The sequence below is a fragment of the Dendrobates tinctorius genome, unplaced genomic scaffold (genome assembly GCF_039654945.1).
Source record: "Dendrobates tinctorius isolate UK_male_01 unplaced genomic scaffold, ASM3965494v1 ptg000039l, whole genome shotgun sequence".
Classification (NCBI taxonomy): domain Eukaryota; kingdom Metazoa; phylum Chordata; class Amphibia; order Anura; family Dendrobatidae; genus Dendrobates; species Dendrobates tinctorius.
In genome coordinates this window covers 51713577-51736216 of record NW_027361707.1, presented here as the reverse complement: position 1 = coordinate 51736216, position 22640 = coordinate 51713577, and the positions used below count along the sequence as shown (strand labels likewise).

At 46.2% G+C, this 22640-nt stretch overlaps 2 protein-coding genes across 3 annotated transcripts in view; one reads left to right on the top strand and one right to left on the bottom strand.

The window, feature by feature from the left end:
• Positions 1-409: 409 nt before the first annotated feature.
• SMIM20 (small integral membrane protein 20) lies at positions 410-11763 on the bottom strand. Of its 2 annotated transcripts, none has more exons than XM_073574704.1 (3): positions 11563-11763; positions 3306-3362; positions 410-603 (listed from the first exon to the last, which is right to left on the bottom strand). In XM_073574704.1, the coding sequence occupies exons 1-3, from the start codon at positions 11693-11695 to the stop codon at positions 566-568; spliced, it is 228 nt and encodes a 75-aa protein (XP_073430805.1). In that variant the 5' UTR covers positions 11696-11763; the 3' UTR covers positions 410-565. The 2 variants fall into 2 exon arrangements, with proteins under 2 accessions (XP_073430805.1, XP_073430806.1); XM_073574705.1 differs by having other exon boundaries at positions 11441-11603.
• Positions 11764-22165: 10402 nt separating this feature from the next.
• SEL1L3 (SEL1L family member 3) overlaps positions 22166-22640 on the top strand; it is an 86785-nt gene continuing 86310 nt past the window's right edge. The window contains exon 1 of the mRNA XM_073574703.1: positions 22166-22318. Coding sequence (XP_073430804.1) covers positions 22265-22318 — 54 coding nt within the window. The 5' untranslated portion in view covers positions 22166-22264. The remainder of the gene's footprint in view (positions 22319-22640) is intronic.

Here is a 22640-nt window from a genome sequence, read left to right as displayed (position 1 = left end):
TTTCTATCTCAGAATGAGTGGGAACTGTTAAAGCGTTGCAGAGTTACTACCTCATAAAGTGACACTGGTCAGAATTGTAAAAATTTACCTGATCATTAAAGTGCAAATCACCTTGGGGGTTAAATAAATCCTGCCGTGTAACCATACAATTGTGGTTACAGATTCCCTGTGACAGTCAAATTGAAATCGCTTTCTTGCTGCAAATGCTGCAATCGAGGGTTGAAAGGCAGAGATCAGAAGTTCCTCTAATTGCTGCGATTACAGTGTGTGGCTGGTTATCTCTGCTCTTGGCCCAGACAGAGGATTTCACGTTCCAGATCTTGGCTGCCTCTTCTCATCACAGCTACCCGGATCCAGAAGTGATGTCGGCATTAAAAGAAGAATTACAAAATGAAAATCCGCTCTGCTGTAGTTTTTTTTAATGTATATTTTATTGATACTAGATTCTATACCAAAATCTGAAAATTCTACTTTATTGTTACATATGTACAAAGTCTAGCATGAAAACAGCTTTGACGTAGCGGAAAATTAGGTCAAGTTTTGATAAATTAAAATTAATTTTGTGTTATTTCCTTGAAAAAGGGTCGCTCCACACCTTCAAGCCTAAAACAAGGGAAGAAAAAAAAACTATTAGTTTTAAATAGACTAGAAATTACACAAGAGTTCAAAAGAAATGTAGTTATAAAATAGTTATAAAATACAGTAGTTAGAGCCGGGTTAATTTATAGGGAGGGCATTAGCGTAGTGAATTTTTTTTTTTACATGTGATTTTTACTTTTTTCTTTCCCTACTTTTTATAATAAATATTATCCCATACATAATCCCCACACATTACATGCGCAAAAGCACAACCTACACACACATCCACGGGGTTTTGAAAGATAAAATCAAAATGGCACATTCGTCAAGAAGACGCTATTCACCAGAGAATTCTTGCCTGCAACATGGATTCAGCCAGTGAGGAAGATCCCACATTCCTCTATTACTCCTCCTCAACATCTAGGGAGGAAGGACCCACAGCAAGGTGCTCTAGGACCCAGACATCCCCTGCAGCAATCGATCCCATAAGGATTGCACTCCCGAAAATCAGCCTGTTATTCCGGATTTCACTGGCAGTTCAGGAATCCAGTTTATTACAGGCCTCACCAACAAATGACTTCTTCAAATTCTTCTTCAGAAAGGAAATAATAAATCTTATGGTGGCCCAAACAAACTTGTATGCCTATCAATTTTTCACCCAAAATCGCATGTCATCATACGCCAGATGGACCCCTGTAAAGGCAGCAGAGATGATGACATTTTGGGGCATTGTGCTGCATATGGGTATAGTCAGAAAACCAGAGCTTCGGCAATACTGGAGTACTGATATACTGTACGACACTGGAATTCCGTATGGCCATGACAAGGACACGATTTGAAGTGATCCAAACATTTTGCATTATAGTGATAATGCGCAGTGTCCTCCCCGAGATGATCCTAAATTTGCTGAGGCATACTACCCCCAAAGGGACATTGCTATAGATGAATCTCTGGTTCATTTCAAAGGGGAGGCGAAAAGTCCGACAGTAGCTACCCAGTAAGAGGGCCAGGTACAGAATATACTGTACAAGTTCTGCGAATGCACTTCAGCATACACCCACAGATTTAGGGTCTACAAGGGGAAGGACACCCAGATTGATCCCCCTGTCCTGGGGGTGAATGGGAAAATTGTGAGGGAATTGCTGCACCCATTGATGGATAAGGGTTATCACCTTAACATTGATAACTTTTACACCATAATCCCGCTCTTGAAGACCCTCCATGTCAAAGGTACAGTTGCATGCGGCACCAGGTGGAAAAATGCTACAAAAGGGCGACAGAATAGCCCAATGCAGCGACAACATGATAGTGGTCAAGTATAAGGACAAAAGGCATGTCCTTATCTTGACCACCACACATCGTGACCACAGCTCATTTGTCACTGTCTGAAGTACCACAACACAAGTCTCAAAGTCAGATTGTATCTTGGATTACAATAAGTACAAGGGGGGGTGTACATCTCTTATATCAGGTCCTCAAACCATACAATGCCATGAGAAAAGCTAATGTATGGTACAAAAAAAATGGCCGTGCACATTGTACAGATTCAGGAGGTAGTCATCAAGGCCCTAATGTTTGGCACTCAGGAAGGTGAGGGTCGCAGTACTTCTGAAACGGATAGAGCCCGTATTGTCTCTGATAAAGTACTGCAGTGCGCAGGTGCTAGGTCTCTCTGACCTTTCCCGCCGCCTGCGCACTGCAGTACTCTGCTCTGCCCTCAACAGGGCAGATAAAGTAGGCTTGCGCAGGAGCCGGCAGGCAGCAAGGAAGAGGACGTCATCGCATGAAGATGGGAGGTGCCAGACCGCAACACCCATTGGACCGGACAGGACCCCTGGGTGAGTATAATGTAACTCGTTTTTCTTATCTTTCAGGTTACATCGGGGGCTGTAGATAAGCCCCTGATGGCGGTGGCTGCAGCTTATATACAAAAAAATAGGTGACAGATTCCCTTTAAGCTTTAAAGTTGTCAACCTGTGCAAAAACTCATGGCCAGACAATTTTGACAGAAATAAAAAAAAAAAACACAATAAGGCTGGTTTCACATTCGCGCTTTTTAAGCGCACGCACGGCCGGGGGTAGCTCCGCCCCCGAGCCGGCTCTCTGCCCGGCGTGCTAGCCCCTTCCTTGTAGCGCCGCCTCCTAGCGCACAGCGGCGCCTGCGATCGGCGCACCCTATCTTTAGCATAGGGTGCGCAGATCGTGCGCAGGCCGTGCGCTAGTTGCGCTTTGACCTGCGCTGCGCACTTTTGACGGTGCGCCGTGCGCGCCAAAATCCGAAAAATTTGATTTTGGCGCGCACGGCGCACCGTCAAAAGTGCGCAGCGCAGGTCAAAGCGCAACTAGCGCACGGCCTGCGCACGATCTGCGCACCCTATGCTAAAGATAGGGTGCGCCGATCGCAGGCGCCGCTGTGCGCTAGGAGGCGGCGCTACAAGGAAGGGGCGGGTACGCCGGGCAGAGAGCCGGCTCGGGGGCGGAGCTACCCCGGCCGTGCGTGCGCTTAAAAAGCGCGAATGTGAAACCAGCCTTAACCATGAAGAGAAATTCTATATGGCTGGAATACCGCTATAAATCTAAAGTGAGCATTTACTGTGACCTATAAGTTGATAATAATCACAAAAATGGGTAGAAGCTGCAAAAAAAACACATTTTACAGATACATTCATTTTTTGCCCTAATGAACACTGCAGCGAACAGGAAAGTCTCCGTGTACATGTACGTACCTACTGGCTGCACAGATTCCTGGTCCACACCGGCTCGGTTCACTGCCTGTTCTTTCTCTAGAATAACAGAAGACGAATATCAGCCCACAAGTAATGCTGTGGTCGTGTGACACAATGCAACTCGTGTGTATGATTAACACATACACTCTATATTGGGGCTCATGGATCTCACATCACGATGCGTGGACCGGTCGCCGGCGTTCCGAATGGGGCATGACAGTCGCAGAACTACATGAAGCCGCCATGCTCTGGTCAGAAGACCCTTGACCAGTCCGCGCATTGCGGTCCAAGATCAGACGGAGATCCACAGACGTAAGCCCGTACACTGATCAATGGCTGTTAAGGAAAGGCCATGTTCACACATTGCTGAAAATTTCTACTGCAGACATGATCATAAGTCAGTGACAGACGTTGAGTGTGTTACTTGCAGATCTCACCCTACTCCATTACCAAGCATTGCATTTGTGTGAAAGTAGCCTAAGTGTAGGATATAGACAGCAAAAAAGGCTCCATGTGCTGCAGTAACTCCTGTAATATAGCTACGGGGGAACAGACACAGGCATCAAGACAACTGTTCACAACAGGCTATGCTAAGAATACAAGACCTGCGACCCAGGGTGATGGGGTATGGGACATCACTTTTACAAGGGTGCTGGGAATATCTAAGGCCGGTTTCACATTTGCGCTTTATAGCGCAGCGATGGCCTGCGCACGGCCGCCGCTAAGCCCCGCCCCCTCCGGTCATCACCGCCTACTAGCGCACATGGACGCTTGCGATCTGCGCACCCTATCTTTAGCATAGGGTGTGCAGATCGTGCGCTAGCAGGATTTTGCCGTGCGCTGCACACTTTTGAAGGTGCGCCGTGCGCGCCGAAATGCAACATGCTGCGTTTGGCGCACCTTCAAAAGTGCGCAGCGCACGGCAAAATCCTGCTAGCACACGGCCAGCGCACGATTTGCGCACCCTATGCTAAAGATAGGGTGCGCAGATCGCAAGCGTCCATGTGCGCTAGTAGGCGGCGGCCGTCGCTGCGCTATAAAGCGCAAATGTGAAACCGGCCTAAGGGGTGAGAGAAACCACATGACATATGTACCACAGGGGCTTGGGGAGACCACACAAAACTTGTACTGAGGAAGGCAGACCCCACCCTAAAAATTGTACCAAGGGTGGGGGAGGAAACCGCAGGACACTTGTACCAAGGTAATATAACCCCTTAATGACCGCCAATACGTCTTTTAACTGACATGAGATAAGAGACTAGCCTCCCCATACAGGTGACAATCCAGCAGCTGTCGGCTGTACAGTCATGGCCAAAAGTTTTGAGAATGACACAAATATTAATTTTTACAAAGTCTACTGCTTCATTTTTTTCTAATGGCAATTTGCATATACTCCAGAATGTTATAAAGAGTGATCAGCTTAACAGCAATTACTTGCAAAGTCAATATTTGCCTAGAAAATGAACTTTATCCCCCAAAACACATTTCAACATCATTGCAGCCCTGCCTTAAAAGGACCAGCTAACATCATTTCAGTGATTGCTCCATTAACACAGGTGTGGGTGTTGATGAGGACAGGGCTGGAGATCAATCTGTCATGATTAAGTAAGAATGACACCACTGGACACTTTAACCCCTTCACCCCCAAGGGTGGTTTGCACGTTAATGACAGGGCCAATTTTTACAATTCTGACCACTGTACCTTTATGAGGTCATAACTCTGGAACGCTTCTATGGATCCCGGTGATTCTGACATTGTTTTCTCGTGACATATTGTACTTCATGTTAGTGGTAAAATTTCATTCAAATAACTTGCGTTTATTTGTGAAAAAAACGGAAATTTGGCAAAAATTTTGAAAATTTCGCAATTTTCCAACTTTGAATTTTTATGCCCTTAAATCACAGAGATACGGCACACAAAAAACTTGATAACTAACATTTCCCACATGTTTACTTTACATCAGCACAATTTTGGAACCAAAATTTTTTTTTGTTAGGAAGTTATAAGGGTTAAAAGTTGACCAGCGATTTCTCATTTTTACAACACCATTTTATTTTTAGGACCACATCATATTTGAAGCCACTTTGAGGGGTATATATGATAGAAAATACCCAAAAGTGACACCATTCTAAAAACTGCACCCCTTAAGGTGCTCAAAACCACATTCAAGAAGTTTATTAACCCTTTAGGTGCGTCACAGGAATTTTTTTGAATATTTAAAAAAAAATGAACATCTAACTTTTTTTCACAAAAAAAATACTTCAGGTTCAATTTTTTTTATTTTACCAAGGGTAACAGGAGAAATTGGACTGCAAAAGTTATTGTGCAATTTGTCCTGAGTACGCTGATACCCGATTTGTGGGGGGGAACGACTGTTTCGGCGCATGGCAGAGCTCAGAATGGAAGGAGCGCCGTTTGACTTTTTCAATGCAAAATTGGCTGGAATTCAGATCGGACGCCATGTCACGTTTGGAGAGTCCCTGATGTACCTAAACAGTGGAAACCCCCTACAAGTGACCCCATTTTGGAAACTAGACTCCCCAAGGAACTTATCTAGATATGTGGTGAGAACTTTGAACCCACAAGGGCTTTACAGAAGTTTATAACGTACAGCGGTACAATTAAAAAATCATATTTTTTCCACAAAAATGATCTTTTCACCCCAATTTTTATTTTCCCAAGGATAACAGGACCCTAAAAGTTATTGTGCAATTTGTCCTGAGTATGCTGATACCCCACATGTGGGGGTAAACCACTATTTGGGCGCATGGCAGAGCTCGGAAGGGAAGCAGCGCCATTTGACGTTTTTGGCTGGAATTGAGATCGGACATCATGTCGCGATTGGAAAACCCCTGATGTACCAAAACAGTGGAAACCCCCCACAAATGACACCATTTTGTAAACTAGACCCCCTAAGGAACTTATCTAGATGTGTGGTGAGAACTTTGAACCCCCAAGGGCTTCACAGAAGTTTATAACATAAAGCCGTACAATTAAAAAATCATATTTTTTCCACAAAAATGATCTTTTCACCCTCAATTCTTATTTTTCCAAGGGTAACAGCACCCTAAAAGTTATTGTGCAATTTGTCCCGAGTACGCTGATACCCCACATGTGGGGGTAAATCACTATTTGGGCGCATGGCAGAGCTCGGAAGGGAAGCAGCGCCATTTGACGTTTTTGGCTGGAATTGAGATCGGACACCATGTCGCGATTGGAAAACCCCTGATGTACCTAAACAGTGGAAACCCCCCACAAATGACCCCATTTTGAAAACTAGACCCCCTAAGGAACTTATCTAGATGTGAGGTGAGCACTTTGAACCCCCAAGGGCTTCACAGAGGTTTATAATGCCCGGGCATGAAAATAAAAAAATCGTTTTTTTTTTTTCACAAACATGATCAATTAGTCCCCAATTTTTTCATTTACCCAAAGGTAACAGGAGAAATTGGACCGCAAAAGTTGTTGTCCAATTTGTCATGAGTACGCTGACACCCCATATGTGGGAGAAAACTACTGTATGGACACACGTCGGGGCTCGGAAGGGAAGCAGTGCCATTTTGGAATGCAGACTTTGATGGAATGGTCTGCAGGTGTCATGTGCGTCTGGAGAGCCCCTGATGTACCTAAACTATTGAAACTCCCCACAAGTGACCCCATTTTGGACACTAGACCCCGGAACTTATCTAGATGTGTGGTGAGCACTTTGAACCCCCAAGTGCTTCACAGAAGTTATAACGCTCGGACGTGAAAATAAAAAAACATTTTTTTCCACAAAAATATTTTTGCCCCCAATTTTTTATTTTCCTAAGGGTAACAGGAGAAATTGGACCCCAAAAATTGTTTTGCAATTTGTCCTGAGTAGGCTTATACCCTACATGTGGGGGTAAAACACTGTTTGGGCGCATGGCAGAGCTTGGAAGGGAAGGAGAGCACCATATGACTTTTTCAACTCAGAATTGGCTGGAATTGAGATCAGACGCAATGTTGCATTTGGAGAGCCCCTGATGTGCCCAAACAGTGGAAACACCAAATTCTAACTCCAACCCAAACCCCAACACACCCCTAACCCTAATCTCAGCCCTAACCCAAGCCCTAACCGAAAAATGGAAATAAATACATTTTTTTAATTTTATTATTTTTCCCTAACTAAGGGGGTGATAACGGGGGGTTTGATTTACTATTTATGGCGGTTTTTATTTTTGGCAGCTGTCGCACGCTAAAAGACGCTTTTTATTGTAAAAATAGTTTTTGCATCACCACATATTGAGAGCTATAATTTTTCCGTATTTTGACCCACCGAGTCATGTGAGGTCTTATTTTTTGCGGGACGAGTTGATGTTTTTATTGGTACCATTTTAGGGCACGTGACATTTTTTGATCGCTTTTTATTCCAATTTTTGGGACGCAGAATGAACAAAAACCAGCGTTTCATGAATTTCTTTTGGGGGAGTACGTTTACACCGTTCCGCGTGCGGTAAAATTGATAAAGCGGTTTTATTCTTCGGGTCAGTACGGTTACAGCGATACCTCATTTAGGTCGTTTTTTTATGTTTTGTCTGTTTTATGCAATGAAAACTATTTTAAAAAAAAAAATATTTATTTTTGCATCGCTTTATTCTGAGAGCTATAACTTTTTTATTTTTTCGCTGATGATGCTGTGTGGCGGCTCGTTTTTTGTAACTTGTTAGAAGTTAGTGGCATTTAGGTGGCAAAAAAAACCATTTTCATTTCTGTCATGCCGCTTTGCATTAATTCCTGACAATCACCTGAAGGGTTAATAAACTACCTGACTGCAGTTTTCAATATGTCAGGGGGTGCTGTTTTTTAAATGGTGTCACTTTTGTTTTTTTCCAATTTATAGGACCCCAAAGGCACTTCAAACCTGGATAGGTCACTAAAAAAATAAATGTTGTAAATTTCCTTGATAAAATGAAAAATTACTGCTCCATTTTTAAACCTCCTAAAATGCTAACAAAATAAAAAAAAACACTACAGATGATGCTGATGTAAAGCAGGCATGTGGAAAATGTTATTTATTAATGTTTTTCTGTGGTATGACTATCTGGATAATCATTCAAAGTTTGAAAATTGCGAATTTGTAACATTTTTCTCAAATTTCTGATATTTTTTATAAATAAAAACAAAACATTGACCTAAATTTACCATTATCATAAAGTACAATGTGTCACGAAAAAACAGTCTCAAAATCACTGGGATTTGTTGAAGCGTTCAAGAGTTATCACCACATAAAGTGACACTGGTCAGATTTCAAAAATTTGGCTCCGTCACTAAGGGGTTAAGGAAGAGGGGAGACAAGACATATATACTGGGGTGACAATCATCAGGACCTCACACACTGCAGGCATGCCGCAAAAACATCACTGGGATGTTACCATTCACTGCTGCACGCACCCCACCCCTCTGCGCCCGCACGTCACCCCTGGGCATACTCCTCTGCGCGCACACACACGTCATCCCTGGGCATACTCCTCTGCTCGCTCACACACGTCACCCCTGGGCATACTCCTCTGCTCGCTCACACACGTCACCCCTGGGCATACTCCTCTGTGCGCTCACACACGTCACCCCTGGGTATACTCCTCTGCACGCACACGTCACCCCTGTGCTTACTTCTCTGCACGCTCACACACGTCACCCCTGTACATACTCCTCTGCACGCACGTCACCCCTGGGCATACTCCTCTGCGCGCTCGCACACACACGTCATCCCTGGGCATACTCCTCTGCGCACTCTCACACACGTCACCCCTGGGCATACTCCTCTGCACGCACACGTCTCCCCTGTGCATACTCCTCTGTGCGCGCGCACACATTACCCCTGTGCATACTCCTCTGCGCGCACGTCACCCCTGTGCACACTCCTCTGCACGCGCGCACGTCACCCCTGTGCACACTCCTCTGCACGCGCGCACGTCACCCCTCTGCATACTCCTCTGCGCACACGCGCACGTCACCCCTGTGCATACTCCTCTGCGCACACGCGCACGTCACCCCTGTGCATACTCCTCTGCACGCTCACACACGTCACCCCTGTACATACTCCTCTGTACGCACACACACGTCACCCCTGGGCATACTCCTCTGCGCGCTCGCACACACACGTCACCCCTGGGCATACTCCTCTGCGCGCACACACACACACGTCACCCCTGGGCATACTCCTCTGCGCGCTCACACACGTCACCCCTGGGCATACTCCTCTGCACGCACACACACGTCACCCCTGGGCATACTCCTCTGCACGCACACACACGTCACCCCTGGGCATACTCCTCTGCACGCACACACACGTCACCCCTGGGCATACTCCTCTGCACGCACACAAGTCACCCCTGTGCATACTCCTCTGCGCGCTCACACACGTCACCCCTGGGCATACTCCTCTGCACGCACACATGTCACCCCTGTGCTTACTCCTCTGCGCGCTCACACACAAGTCACAACTGGGCATACGCCTCTGCGCGCACACACACGTCACCCCTGGGCATACTCCTCTGAGCTCGCACACACACGTCACCCCTGGGCATATTCCTCTGTGCACTCACACATACGTCACCCCTGTGCATACACCTCTGCGAGCGCGCGCACGTCACCCCTGTGCATACTCCCCTGCGTGCATGTGAACGTCACCCCTGTGCATACTCCTCTGCGCACGTCACCCCTGTGCATACTCCTCTGCACACACACGTCACCCCTGGGCATACTCCTCTGCACGCTCGCACACACACGTCACCCCTAGGCATATTCCTCTGCACACTCTCACACACGTCACCCCTGGGCATACTCCCCTGCGTGCATGTGAACGTCACCCCTGTGCATACTCCTCTGCGCACGTCACCCCTGTGCATACTCCTCTGCACACACACACGTCACCCCTGGGCATACTCCTCTGCACGCTCACACACACACGTCACCCCTGGGCATACTCCTCTGCGCACTCTCACACACGTCACCCCTGGGCATACTCCTCTGCACGCACACGTCACTGCTGGGCATACTCCTCTGCGCGCTCACACACACGTCACCCCTGGGCATATTCCTCTGTGCACTCTCACACACGTCACCCCTGGGCATACTCCTCTGCGCGCTCACACACACGTCACCCCTGGGCATATTCCTCTGCGCACTCACACATACGTCACCCCTGTGCATACAACCCCGGTGTGTGCGCGCGCGCGCGCACACACACACACACATTACCTCTGCGCACACTCCTCTGCGCGCGCGTCACCCCCGCGCACACTCCTCTGCGCGCGCGTCACCCCCGCGCACACTCCTCTGCGCGCGCGTCACCCCCGCGCACACTCCTCTGCGCGCGCGTCACCCCCGCGCACACTCCTCTGCGCGCGCGTCACCCCCGCGCACGCTCCTCTGCGCGCGCGTCACCCCCGCGCACGCTCCTCTGCGCGCGCGTCACCCCCGCGCACGCTCCTCTGCGCGCGCGTCACCCCCTCGCACGCTCCTCTGCGCGCGCGTCATCCCCTCGCACGCTCCTCTGCGCGCGCGTCACCCCCAGTGCACGCTCCTCTGCGCGCGCGTCACCCCCAGTGCACACTCCTCTGCGCGCGCGTCACCCCCAGTGCACACTCCTCTGCGCGCGCGTCACCCCTATCTGTATACATGTCACTCCTCTGCACGTCACCCGTGTATACTCCTCTGTATACACACACACGTCACCCCTGTATACTCCTCTGCACGTCACCCGTGTATACTCCTCTGTATACACACACACGTCACCCCTGTGTATACTCCTCTGCACGTCACCCCTGTGTATACTCCTCTGCACGTCACCCGTGTATACTCCTCTGTATACACACACACGTCACCCCTGTGTATACTCCTCTGCACGTCACCCCTGTCTACGTCACCCGTGTACACTCCTCTGCACGCGCACGTCACCCGTGTATACTCCTCTGTATACACACACACGTCACCCCTGTGTATACTCCTCTGCACGTCACCCCTGTGTATACTCCTCTGCACACACGTCACCCCTGTCTACGTCACCCGTGTACACTCCTCTGCACGCGCACGTCACCCGTGTATACTCCTCTGCACATACGTCACTCCTCTGTATACACACGTCATCCCCCCCAGAGCGGCCACTCACTGTACTGGTCTATGTGTGCCATCGGGTGGTAATATATGGGGTACAGCGCGGCCGCCACCACAGCAGCGAACCCCCCGAATATCAGCACCACTCTGCCGCTCCTGACCATGACCGCCGCTTACTGCAAGGTCCAGCACCACGTGGTCTCGAACCCGGAAACCGCCTGGAATATAACGCAGTTTTTGATTGGATGGTACTTTTCAGTTTCTTTTTTAAACAAACCTTATTGGTCGTTTTCCTGCGCTGACATTCCATGATAGCACGCTGATGTTTGGTGTTCAGCGCGCCCTCCTTGTCCGTACACCGACGTCTACAAGAACTGTGTCTGTTGTCCTAGCAACCAATCGGAGTGCCCTTCTCATTTCTCGCTCGTTTTTTTGGAAATGAAAGCGGCGTCCTGATTGGCTACGTAGCACCTGATCCATGTATTTGTGACACTAGGTCATATAAATATCTCCTCCCGCTGTATTTCGTGTGTATGGGGCCACATTGGGGCAGACAGCCCCCAGTACTGTAGTATGTGTATATAGGGGCAGACAGACCCCCAGAACTGTATTCTGTGTATATGGGGGCCACATTGGGGCAGACAGCCCCCAGAACTGTATTCTGTGTATATGGGGGCCACATTGGGGCAGACAGCCCCCAGAACTGTATTCTGTGTATATGGGGCCACTTTGGGGCAGACAGCCCCCAGTACTGTAGTATGTGTATATAGGGGCAGACAGACCCCCAGAACTGTATTCTGTGTATATGGGGGCCACGTTGGGGCAGACAGCCCCCAGAACTGTATTCTGTGTATATGGGGGCCACATTGGGGCATACAGCCCCCAGAACTGTATTCTGTGTATATGGGGCCACTTTGGGGCAGACAGCCCCCAGTACTGTAGTATGTGTATACAGGGACAGACAGACCTCCAGAACTGTATTCTATGTATATGGGGGCCACATTGAGGCAGACAGCCCCCAGAACTGTATTCTGTGTATATGGGGGCCACACAGGGACAGACAGACCTCCAGAACTGTCATCTATGTATATGGGGCCACACAGGGACAGACAGACCTCCAGAACTGTCATCTGTGTACATGGGGGCACATCGGGGCAGACAGACCCCCAGAACTGTATTCTATGTATATGGGGCCACACAGGGACAGACAGACCTCCAGAACTGTCATCTATGTATATGGGGCCACACACGGACAGACAGACCTCCAGAACTGTAATCTGTGTACATGGGGGCACATCGGGGCAGATAGACCCCCAGTACTGTATTGCCGGTCAGTGATGTAGCAGAGGCATGCAGCCATCTTTTGGGCCCACAATTATTGTAGGTCTTTAATAGCATTGATCTTTTCATATAGGTCAAAGAGACTTTTGGGCCCCTTAGGCTCCAGGGCCCGCTGTGATTACAACGCCTGCTCCTATTGTAGTTACACCCCTGACTGCACTTTATCTGTGTTGCAATGTTAAATATCTGCAAAGATCACAACGTTCCTTCGGGCTTTCCTGTAACAGATCAGTTTTTGTGTTTGGCCTTTTTTGCCTTAACACGAAAGCTTTCCTTATGATGTGTACGTTGCTCCTATGCTTCAAAAATCACAGAATATAAAGTGTTTTTTATGTGAATAACTACATTAAAGGGATTGTTCGAGCTAAAATGACAAAGTTGCCGTCCCCGGGCTCGTGCACACGTCTGGTTTTCTTGCTGTCCATGGTTTTCTTGCTGTCCATGGTTTTCTTGCTGTCCGTGGCTTTCATAGCCAGCACCTGTGATATCCTCCTCTCTATGATATTCTGTGGGTCTGTGCATGTCTGAATTTATACTTGGACTGACTTATCCAGAGGAAGGCCGGGGTCACACTTGCGAGTGCAAAGCGAGAAACTCGCGTGAGTATCTCACCTCAATACCCGGCACTGCCGCCGGCGGTTTGGACCGGAGCGTTCAGCTGCATAGGAAGACATGCAGCCGCATACTCCGGTCCCGACGGCAGTGCCGGGTATTGAGGTGAGAGACTCACACGAGTTTCTCGCATTGCACTCGCAAGTGTGACCCCGACCGAATACAAAAAATCAGAGACCGAGTGTTGGATCAAACTCAGCAATTCAAGTCTATGGGTCTGAGACAAAAAATTATCGGACATAGTTTCTCTCCACATCTGAGAAAACCCGATGCCGCTCTGAAGACGCACGGTCTCTAAGGTATATGCCACGGTGCAGATTCTGGTGCAGTTCTGCAGCAGATTTGGCCCTGCAGAACTGCAAGTGATGTACAGTACCATTTAAGGCTATGTAAACCAAAAAACGCTGTGCAAATGCTGCAGATTTTTCCGTGCAGATTTAAAACTGCAGCATGTCACTTCTTTTGTGCAGTTCTGCAGTTTTCCACCTGCTCCATTATAGAAATCTGCAGGTGAAAACTGCAGGGGAAATCCGCACAAAAACTGCACTCAGGGTGTGTGCACACGCTGCGGATTCTGCTGCGGATTCGCAGCGGATTTGGCCCTGCAGAACCGCATCAGAATCAGCTGCGTTGTACAGTACCATTAAAATGAATGGAAAATGGAAACCGCAGTGCAGATGGTGCGGAATTTTCCATGCGGATTTGCTGCGGTTTCAAAACTGCAGAAAGAATTGACATGTCAATTCTTTCTGCGGATTCCGCTGCGGTTTGCCATCTGCTTCATCGAAGAGATGATAAACCGCAGGGCAAAACCGCAGGCTAATCCGCAGATATTGCGGATTTACATGCGGATTTTACTAAATCCGCGCAAACAAATCCGCAGAGCATTCCGCAGCGTGTGCACACACGCTAAAGGTACGTGCACATGCTGCGGATTGGTTTGCGGATTCATCCGCGCGGATATTGCAAAATCTGCGGATTATTCTGCGGTTTCACATCTCCACAATGGAGGAGATAGGAAACCACTGCCAAATCCGCAGAAAGAATTGACATTGTCAATTCTTTCTGCAGTTTAGAAACCGCAGATAATCCGCGCGGAAAATTCCGCAGTGTCTGCACTGTGGTTTCCATTTCCCATAGGGAATAATGGTACTGTACACCGCAGCAGCCAAATCCGCTGCAGATCCGCAGCGTGTGCACACACCCTAAATCTGCAGGTAAAACGCAGGTCATTTTACCTGCAGATTTAGAAAAATGCGCAGAAAATTCCACAGCAGAATCCGCACCGTGTGCACATAGCCTTAATTGTGATGTCACTGTGATCAATGTGGAGGAACCGATCGTGTGACCTTAACCCTCTCTGTGCCTGTAGACTGCTGACGCGATTCCTCTTTAGGGTTACGGGCAGCACGGTGGCTCAGTGGTTAGCGCTGGAGTCCTGGGTTCGAATCCCACCAAGGACAACGTCTGCAAGGAGTTTGTATGTTCTCCCCGTGTTTGCATGGGTTTCCTCCGGTTTCCTACCACACTCCAAAGACATACTGATAGGAAATAGAGATTGTGAGCCCCATTGGGGACAGCGATGATAATGTGTGCAAACTGTAAAACGCTGCGGAATATGTTAGCGCTATATAAAGATTATCATTATTATGTGCACATGTTGCGGATTCTGCTGCGGATTTGGCCCTGCGGATCCGCAGCAGTTCCGCAGGCGTTTTCGTACAATGCAAAGTATTTCAAAACCGCAGTGCACATGCTGCGGTTTTAAATCCGCAGTATGTCAATTCTTTCTGCGGATTCCGCAGCGGTTTGACACCTGTTCCATTGTCTAGGTGTCAATCCGCAGGGGAAAACCGCTGCGGCAAATCCGCACTGAAAAATCCGCAGGTGAATCCGCACTGTATGAACTCACCCTTATTCTCTGTGGTCACGTGACCCTATATATACGATACCGACTTCTCCCAATTCGCTTTTATTGAGAGAAGGCGAATGAGATTTGTTGGCAACTTTGCAAATCGCATACATGGGGTCACTTGACCGCCCACTTCCATGAGAATTATAACAGTGTGCGCATCACACATGCTCATAGTTTGGTGTTCTGCAGTCACATAGAATAGTCAAAGAAAAAAGAAACATCCGGCACTGTCCCTGAGAATGAAATACCCGCAAAGCCACTTATAACCGCTATCAGTGTGACACCTGTAACCCTTGCTGAACGGGTGCTCTATCCATGTGAAGAAAAAACATGAACTATCATAGTAGAAAAAGACAGCAGGATGGCACTCACCGTTCTCAAGAAATGATTCACTTTATTTCATGTTAATAAAGCACAGGCAATGGCACGGGAGAAATGCAAAAAGACGGACGACAGCCGTTTCGTGCACAATGCACTTCAACAGGTCCCCAAGGAATCATTTCAAGAGAACGGTGAGTCACATATAATGAATACAGACTTTTATACTAAGGCCGGGGTCACACTAAACGACGCAAAATACGGTCCGTAGATTACAGGCGTAATACGGATGAATGACCCCTAAACAGTGCTCCGTATGTCATCCGTAAGCAAGGTGCAGTCGCGTATTTTGCGCATGTCAGCATCCGTATGTAATCCGTATGGCATCCGTATGCCGAGATTTTCTCGCCGGCTTGCAAAATGGACATCTAATGGAGCCCTATGACAGGTTTTATAACACAAACGAAAGAATAGATATATACACATAGAATACATATATATATATATATATATATATATATATATATACACATACATGTCATTGTGACAAACATATATATATATTTGTATTTCACAGAGTTCTTCATAGCAGAATAGCCGCTAATTAACTTGCCGGCTTCTATGAAATCCTTCCCCAACCCGACATGAAATGACACATGGTTTACATTCAGTAAAGCATTTCATTTTATGCTTTTTTTATATGTCCCTGACTAATAATTAGATGAGGGTTTGTGTGCAAAATTTGGGAGTTGTAGTTTTTATTTTAAGGGGTTAATTCGTTGTTAAAAAATGCGTGGGCTTCCCATTCATAGAATCATAGAATCGTAGAGTTGGAAGGGACCTCCTGGGCCATCTGGTCCAACCCCCTGCTCAAAGCAGGATTCGCTAAATCATCCCAGTCAGATGTCTGTCCAGCCTCTGTTTGAAGACTTCCATTGAAGGAGAACTCACCACTTCTCGTGGCAGCCTGTTCCACTCATTGATCACTCTAACTGTCAAAAAGTTTTTTCTAATATCTAATCTGTGTCTCCTCCCATTCAGTTTCATCCCATTGCTTCTAGTCTTTCCTTGTGCAAATGAGAATAAAGTTGATCCTTCTACAATGTGACAGCCCTTTAGATATTTGTAGACAGCTATTAAGTCTCCTCTCAGTCTTCTCTTTTGCAAACTAAACATTCCCAAATCCTGCAACCTTTCCTCATAAGACAGGGTTTGCAGACCGGTCACCATTCTGGTCGCTCTTTTCTGAACTTGCTCCAGTTTGTTGATGTCTTTTTTAAAATGTGGTGCCCAAAACTGGACACAATATTCCAGATGAGGTCTGACCAAAGAGGAGTAGAGGGAAATAATGACTTCACGTGATCTAGACTGTATGCTTCTGTTAATACATCCTAGAATTGCATTTGCCTTTTTTGCTGCTGCATCACACTGTTGACTCATATTCAGTCTGTGATCTATTAGTATACCCAAGTCTTTTTCACATGTGCTGTCACTTAGCCCTATTCCTCCCATTCTATATATGCTTTTTCCATTTTTATTGCCCAGATGTAGTACTTTGCATTTCTCCCTGTTAAAAACCATTCTGTTAGTTGCTGCCCACTTCTCCAGTTTATTTAAATCTTTTTGAATCCTCTCTCTCTCTTCTCTAGTATTAGCTATCCCTCCTAGCTTTGTGTCATCAGCAAATTTAATCAGTTTACCCTCAATTCCTTCATCTAAATCGTTGATAAAGATGTTGAACAATACAGGGCCCAGGACAGAGCCCTGTGGTACCCCACTTGAGACATTCTTCCAACTGGATGTGCAGCCATTTACGACCACTCTTTGGGTCCGATCACTAAGCCAGTTATGAATCCACCTAACAGTTGCCTTGTCCATTCCATACTTAATCATTTTTTCAATAAGGATTGTATGAGAGACTTTGTCAAATGCTTTGCTGAAGTCAAGATATACTATATCTACAGCATTTCCTTGATCCACCCAATCAGTGATACCGTCATAGAAGGAAATTAAGTTAGTCTGACATGACTTATTAGTTACAAACCCATTCTGACTCTGTTTAATCACTTCATTCTTATCCAGGTATTGACATACATGTTGTTTAATAATTTGTTCAAAGATCTTTCCTGGTATAGAAGTCAGACTCACCGGCCTATAGTTACCTGGGTCCACCTTCTTCCCCTTTTTGAAGATAGGAGCAACATTTGCTCTTCTCCAGTCTTCTGGCACTTCTCCTGTTCTCCAAGAATTTTCAAAGATTATAGAGAGGGGTTCAAAAATTTCTTCTGCTATCTCCTTCAGTACTCTGGGGTGTAATTCATCTGGACCTGGAGACTTGAATTCATTTAGGCTAGCTAAGTGTTTCCTCACTATCTTTCTGTTTATAGATATCCTGGATTCTTCTATTCCCTTAATAGGACAGTGAATAACAGTTGATGTTACATTTCCTTTCTGAGAGAAAACAGATGCAAAATAGGAATTTAAAAGTTCAGCCTTCTCAACATCCTGTCTTACCAATTACCCTATAGCGGTGGCGAATGGGTTAATCTAACAAAGGGTTAATGTCACCTTACAATCGAATGGTGACATTAACCCTTTGTTAGATTAACCCACTCGCCACCAATATAGGGCAATGGGAATCCCACGCATTTTTTAACAAAGAATTAACCCCTTAAAATAACAACTACAACTCCCAAATTTTGCACATAGTCCCTCATCTAATTATTAGTCAGGGACATATAAAAAAAAAAGCATAAAATGAAATGCTTTAGGCTGGTTTCACACTTGCGTTTTTTTGCGCTGTATTTTAGCAATAAAAAATGCATGCGCTTTTTTTCCCTATATTTTGCATGGGATGCGCTTATGTGCGCATACACATGGGTTTGTATGCGTTTTTACGCGCATGCGTTTTTTTGTGGTGTGCGCTCGGGCGCACAAAATGCATCCTGTTGCATTTTTTCGGCGTCCGACTTGCCTCAAAAAAACGCATGCACGCGCAATGCGTTTTTTTACAGCAAGACACCCATTATAAGTCTATGGGTGCGCATATGTGCGCATTGGCATGCTCATGTATGCGTTTTTTTGCGCATGTGTTTTTTTGTTGACCATTGGTTAGACAATGGAAATTAGGGGTTTGGGTTAGAGTTAGGGTTAGTTAAGGGGGTTTAGGGTTAGGGTTAGTAGGGTTTGGTTAAGGGTCAGGGTTAGGGTATGGTTTGGTTAAGGGTTAGGGTTAATAAAGTCATGGTTTGGGTTAGTGTGAGGAGCCAACTAATGTTGGAAAAAACCGCAAACGCGGTAAAAACGCACTAAAAACGCATACAAACGCATAAAAACGCTGCGTTTTTTTCATGCATGCTCATGAAAATGCTTGAAAAAAACGCAGCATTTGTATGCGTTTTTTCCATGCGTTTTTTTGCGGGAAAAACGCGCTGCAAAACAAAGCAAGTGTGAAAGTAGCCTTACTGAATGTAAACCATGTGTCATTTCATGTCGGGTTGGGGAATTATTTGATAGAGTTAATTAGTGGCTATTCTGCTATGAAGAACTCTGTGAAGTACAAATATATATATATGTTTGTCACAATGACATGTGTGTATATATATATATATGTATTCTATTGTGTCTATATCTATTCTTTCTTTCTTTATTAAACCTGTCAGTGTGAGTTTACTGTATAGCGCACTGAATTGCCGACTTTTCTAAAAGACACCGGGTGCGTATTTCTCGCAAGTCACATGTGTGGTCCGTGTGTAATTCGTATTTTTTGCGCACCCATAGACTTGCATTGGCGTATTACGGGCGTAGTACGCTGACAATCGCAGCATGCTGCGATTGGCACGGACCGTAGAATACGCCCGAGAAATATACGGCTGTTGGGAGCAAATCCATAGAGAATCATTTGTCCGTATGTAATGCGTGCTTTTTACGCCTCTCACTCGTCCGTATTCCTCTCTAGTGTGACCCCGGCTTAAGACTGAAATATCTCTTTAAGTTTAAAGGGAATCTGTCAGCAGGTTTTTGCTACTTCTTCCGAGAGCTGCATAATGTAGGGAAAGAGCCCCTGATGTGTCACTTAGATTACTAAATGCAACCATTCTGATACAGAATGAAACAGAAAGAGGGATTGCAGATAATGTTACTGACCCATAATGGTATGTGCACACGTTGCGGATTCGTGTGCGGATCCGCAGCGGATTTGGCCCTGTGGATCTTCAGCAGTTTTCCATGGGATGTACAGTACCATGTTATCCTATGGAAAACAAAAAACGCTGTGCACACGCTGCAGAAAATTCCGCGCTGAAACTCAGCGTTTTATTTTCCACAGCATGTGAATTCTTTGTGCAGATTCCGCAGCATTTTTACACCTATTATATTATAGGAATCCGCAGGTGTAAAACCGCAGGCGAAATCCGCACTAAATCCGCTAGAAATCTGCAGGTAAAATGCAGGCATTTTGACCTGCGGATTCTGCAGATTCCTTGCCGAAAAATCCACAGACGAATCCGCAACGTGTGCACATACCCTAATAGTGGAGGATCAAGATGGCCCAAAAGCACAGCCTCGACGCACGTTTCGCATGTAGCTTTTCAACACGTCCCCCTTTATCTGCAATCCCCTCTTTCTGTTCCACCCCCTTGCACATAGCCATTGCGCGTTGTTATTATGATGGATGCTCCCCAACTTTTTTCCTCCTTATTTGACACATTATGTTACTAACCCCTTTTCGACGTTGAGCATAATAGTACGCCCACGTCGGAGACCCTCCCTTTGATGTGGGCTCCGGCGGTGAGCCCACATCTTTCCCGGCACGTCAGCTGTTTTGAACAATCTCTGACAGCATCATTTAACTCACGCTTCCAGCAAGTGCGCTGGAAATCCCGCCCATCGGTGACCCCGTCACGTGGTCGCGGGTCACTGATGGGTTGGCATGACAGCCAGCGGTCTCCATCAGACCTCTGTGGTTGGTCATAGCCAGATTGCTTTGAGTGCTGCCTAGTGATTGGCGCTCATAGCAAGTGAGCATTTCAGCTACATACAGGCAATATGGTCATCGCCTGTATGTAGAAGAGCCGATTGGACAGCTTCTGATTCTAGACTATTGAAGCATGCAAAAAGTTAAAAAACAGTTTTTAAAAATATTAAAATAAAAAATATAAAAGTTCAAATCACCCCCCCCCTTCGCCCCATTCAAAATAAAGCATACACATATATGATATTGCGGTGTTCAGAATCGCCCGATCTATCAATATAAAAAAAGAATTAACCTGATCGCTAAATGGAGTAACGAGAAAAAAAATTCAAAACGCCAGAATTATGGTTTTTTGGCCGCTGCTACATTGCAATATAATGCAATAACAGGCGATCAAAAGATCGTATCTGCACCAAAATGGTATCAATAAAAACGTCAGTGCGCAAAAAAATAAGCCCTCACCCAGCCAGAGATCACGAAAAATGGAGACGCTACGGGTCTCAGAAAACCTTTTTTTTTTAAACCAAAGTTTGGATTTTTTTTTTTTGCCATTTAAATGAAAAAAGAACCTAGACATGTTTGGTGTCTGTGAACTCGTAATTACCTGGAGAATCATAATGGCAGGTCAGTTTTAGCATTTAGTGAACATAGTAAAAAAAAGTGTGGAATTGCACTTTTTGTGTAATTTCACAGCACTTGGAATTTTTTTCCCGTTTTCCGGTACACGATATGTTAGAACCAATGGTGTCGTTCAGAAGTGCAACTTGTCCCGCAAGAAAACCAATCCATCACACGGCCATTTTGACCTGACAGTAACAAAGTTATGGCTCTGGGAAGAAGGGGAGCAAAAAACGAAAACGGAAAATGGCCCGGCGGTTAAGGGGTTATTGGTAATTGTCTTTTATGAATTCTTTTCAGTAAATGGGTGCACGTTGTGTCTGTGTGAACGAGGCCCACGTTTCATCAGTGTTTCTCATCAGAGTTTGGTTGGCGTCAGTTTTTACCATTAGAGGTTTTTTTTTTTTCTAAGTTTCCATCAATTTTTTCCTGGAGAAAAAAACCTCGAAAAACTGGAGATTTCTCAAAACAGTCTGTGAAAAATACACTCCACACAGGTGGCATCCGAGTGCGGTCTGGTTTGTTTTTTTGTTGGGCCCGTAGACTTGCATTAACGAGATTGATCTGAGACTCAAATCAAAACTGGTTTTATCTCCGTGATCTTGTGTGGACTACTCAGTGTGCAAGAATACACGGATAATGTGAACAGCTCCGCAGGATGTAATAGGTGAGAGTGAGAACTGCGGATAGAACTTACGCCAGAAAACCAGGTGTCTGAACGAGCGCTTATCCTGATCTCACATCACACCTTTTCCCGGCCCATTCCTAGCACTATGTGGTCTCCTCTGATCTACAGCTGCAACCTGGGCACCTCCAAAAGCCCCCCAGTGTGAGACCACATAAGCAAATGGATCCAAATAAAAAAAACAATTCCCATCTCCTGACCCACTTTGCACAGGTATTTATCACCTAAACAATGGTTTCCCCGTCATATATCAGTGCTCTAAAAATAAGTCACCAATGCAGACGTGGATCTAATGAGATTACCTGAGAAGGCGGGGGCGAGACAGGTGGGAGGACCAGCACCTGCCCATATACACAGGTGTGCCTGTGCTTCCACCTGGCCGCCCCACAGCACAAGACGACGAGGACAGGGCGGAAGAATGCCACAATGGACACACGTGCCAAGTGCCCCCTGGCTTCTGCTGCTCTGCATGGTAAGGACTGCCAGGCTTTACCCACTCTCTAATGCCCCCTCCCATGTTGGGCTGGCACCCACTGCCCCTTACCCTTCCTTGTGTACCTACATCAATTATATCGCATTGAATCGAGTGTTGCTTTCTCTATACGTTGTGTCTATGTGAGTCATTATATATATATATATATATATATATATATATATATACACACTATGTAACAACCGGCTCACAGACCTCGGCATATTCTACCTTGGCCCAAATATTTACACCTGTTCTGAAAAGATATTATCATATTATGTTAGTTTTCAGCCATTGACCAGTGGCTTCCAACCTAAGGTTC

Excerpts from the sequence above, each read along its gene's own strand:
- SMIM20 (XM_073574704.1), bottom strand. The coding sequence starts at position 11,695 with ATGGAATGTCAGCGCAGGAAAACGACCAATAAGGTTTGTTTAAAAAAG. Across the intron at positions 3,363-11,562 it reads ACGTGGTGCTGGACCTTGCA|AGAAAGAACAGGCAGTGAAC; the intron begins GTAAGCGGCGGT and ends CTGTTATTCTAG. Across the intron at positions 604-3,305 it reads GGAATCTGTGCAGCCAGTAG|GCTTGAAGGTGTGGAGCGAC; the intron begins GTACGTACATGT and ends CCCTTGTTTTAG.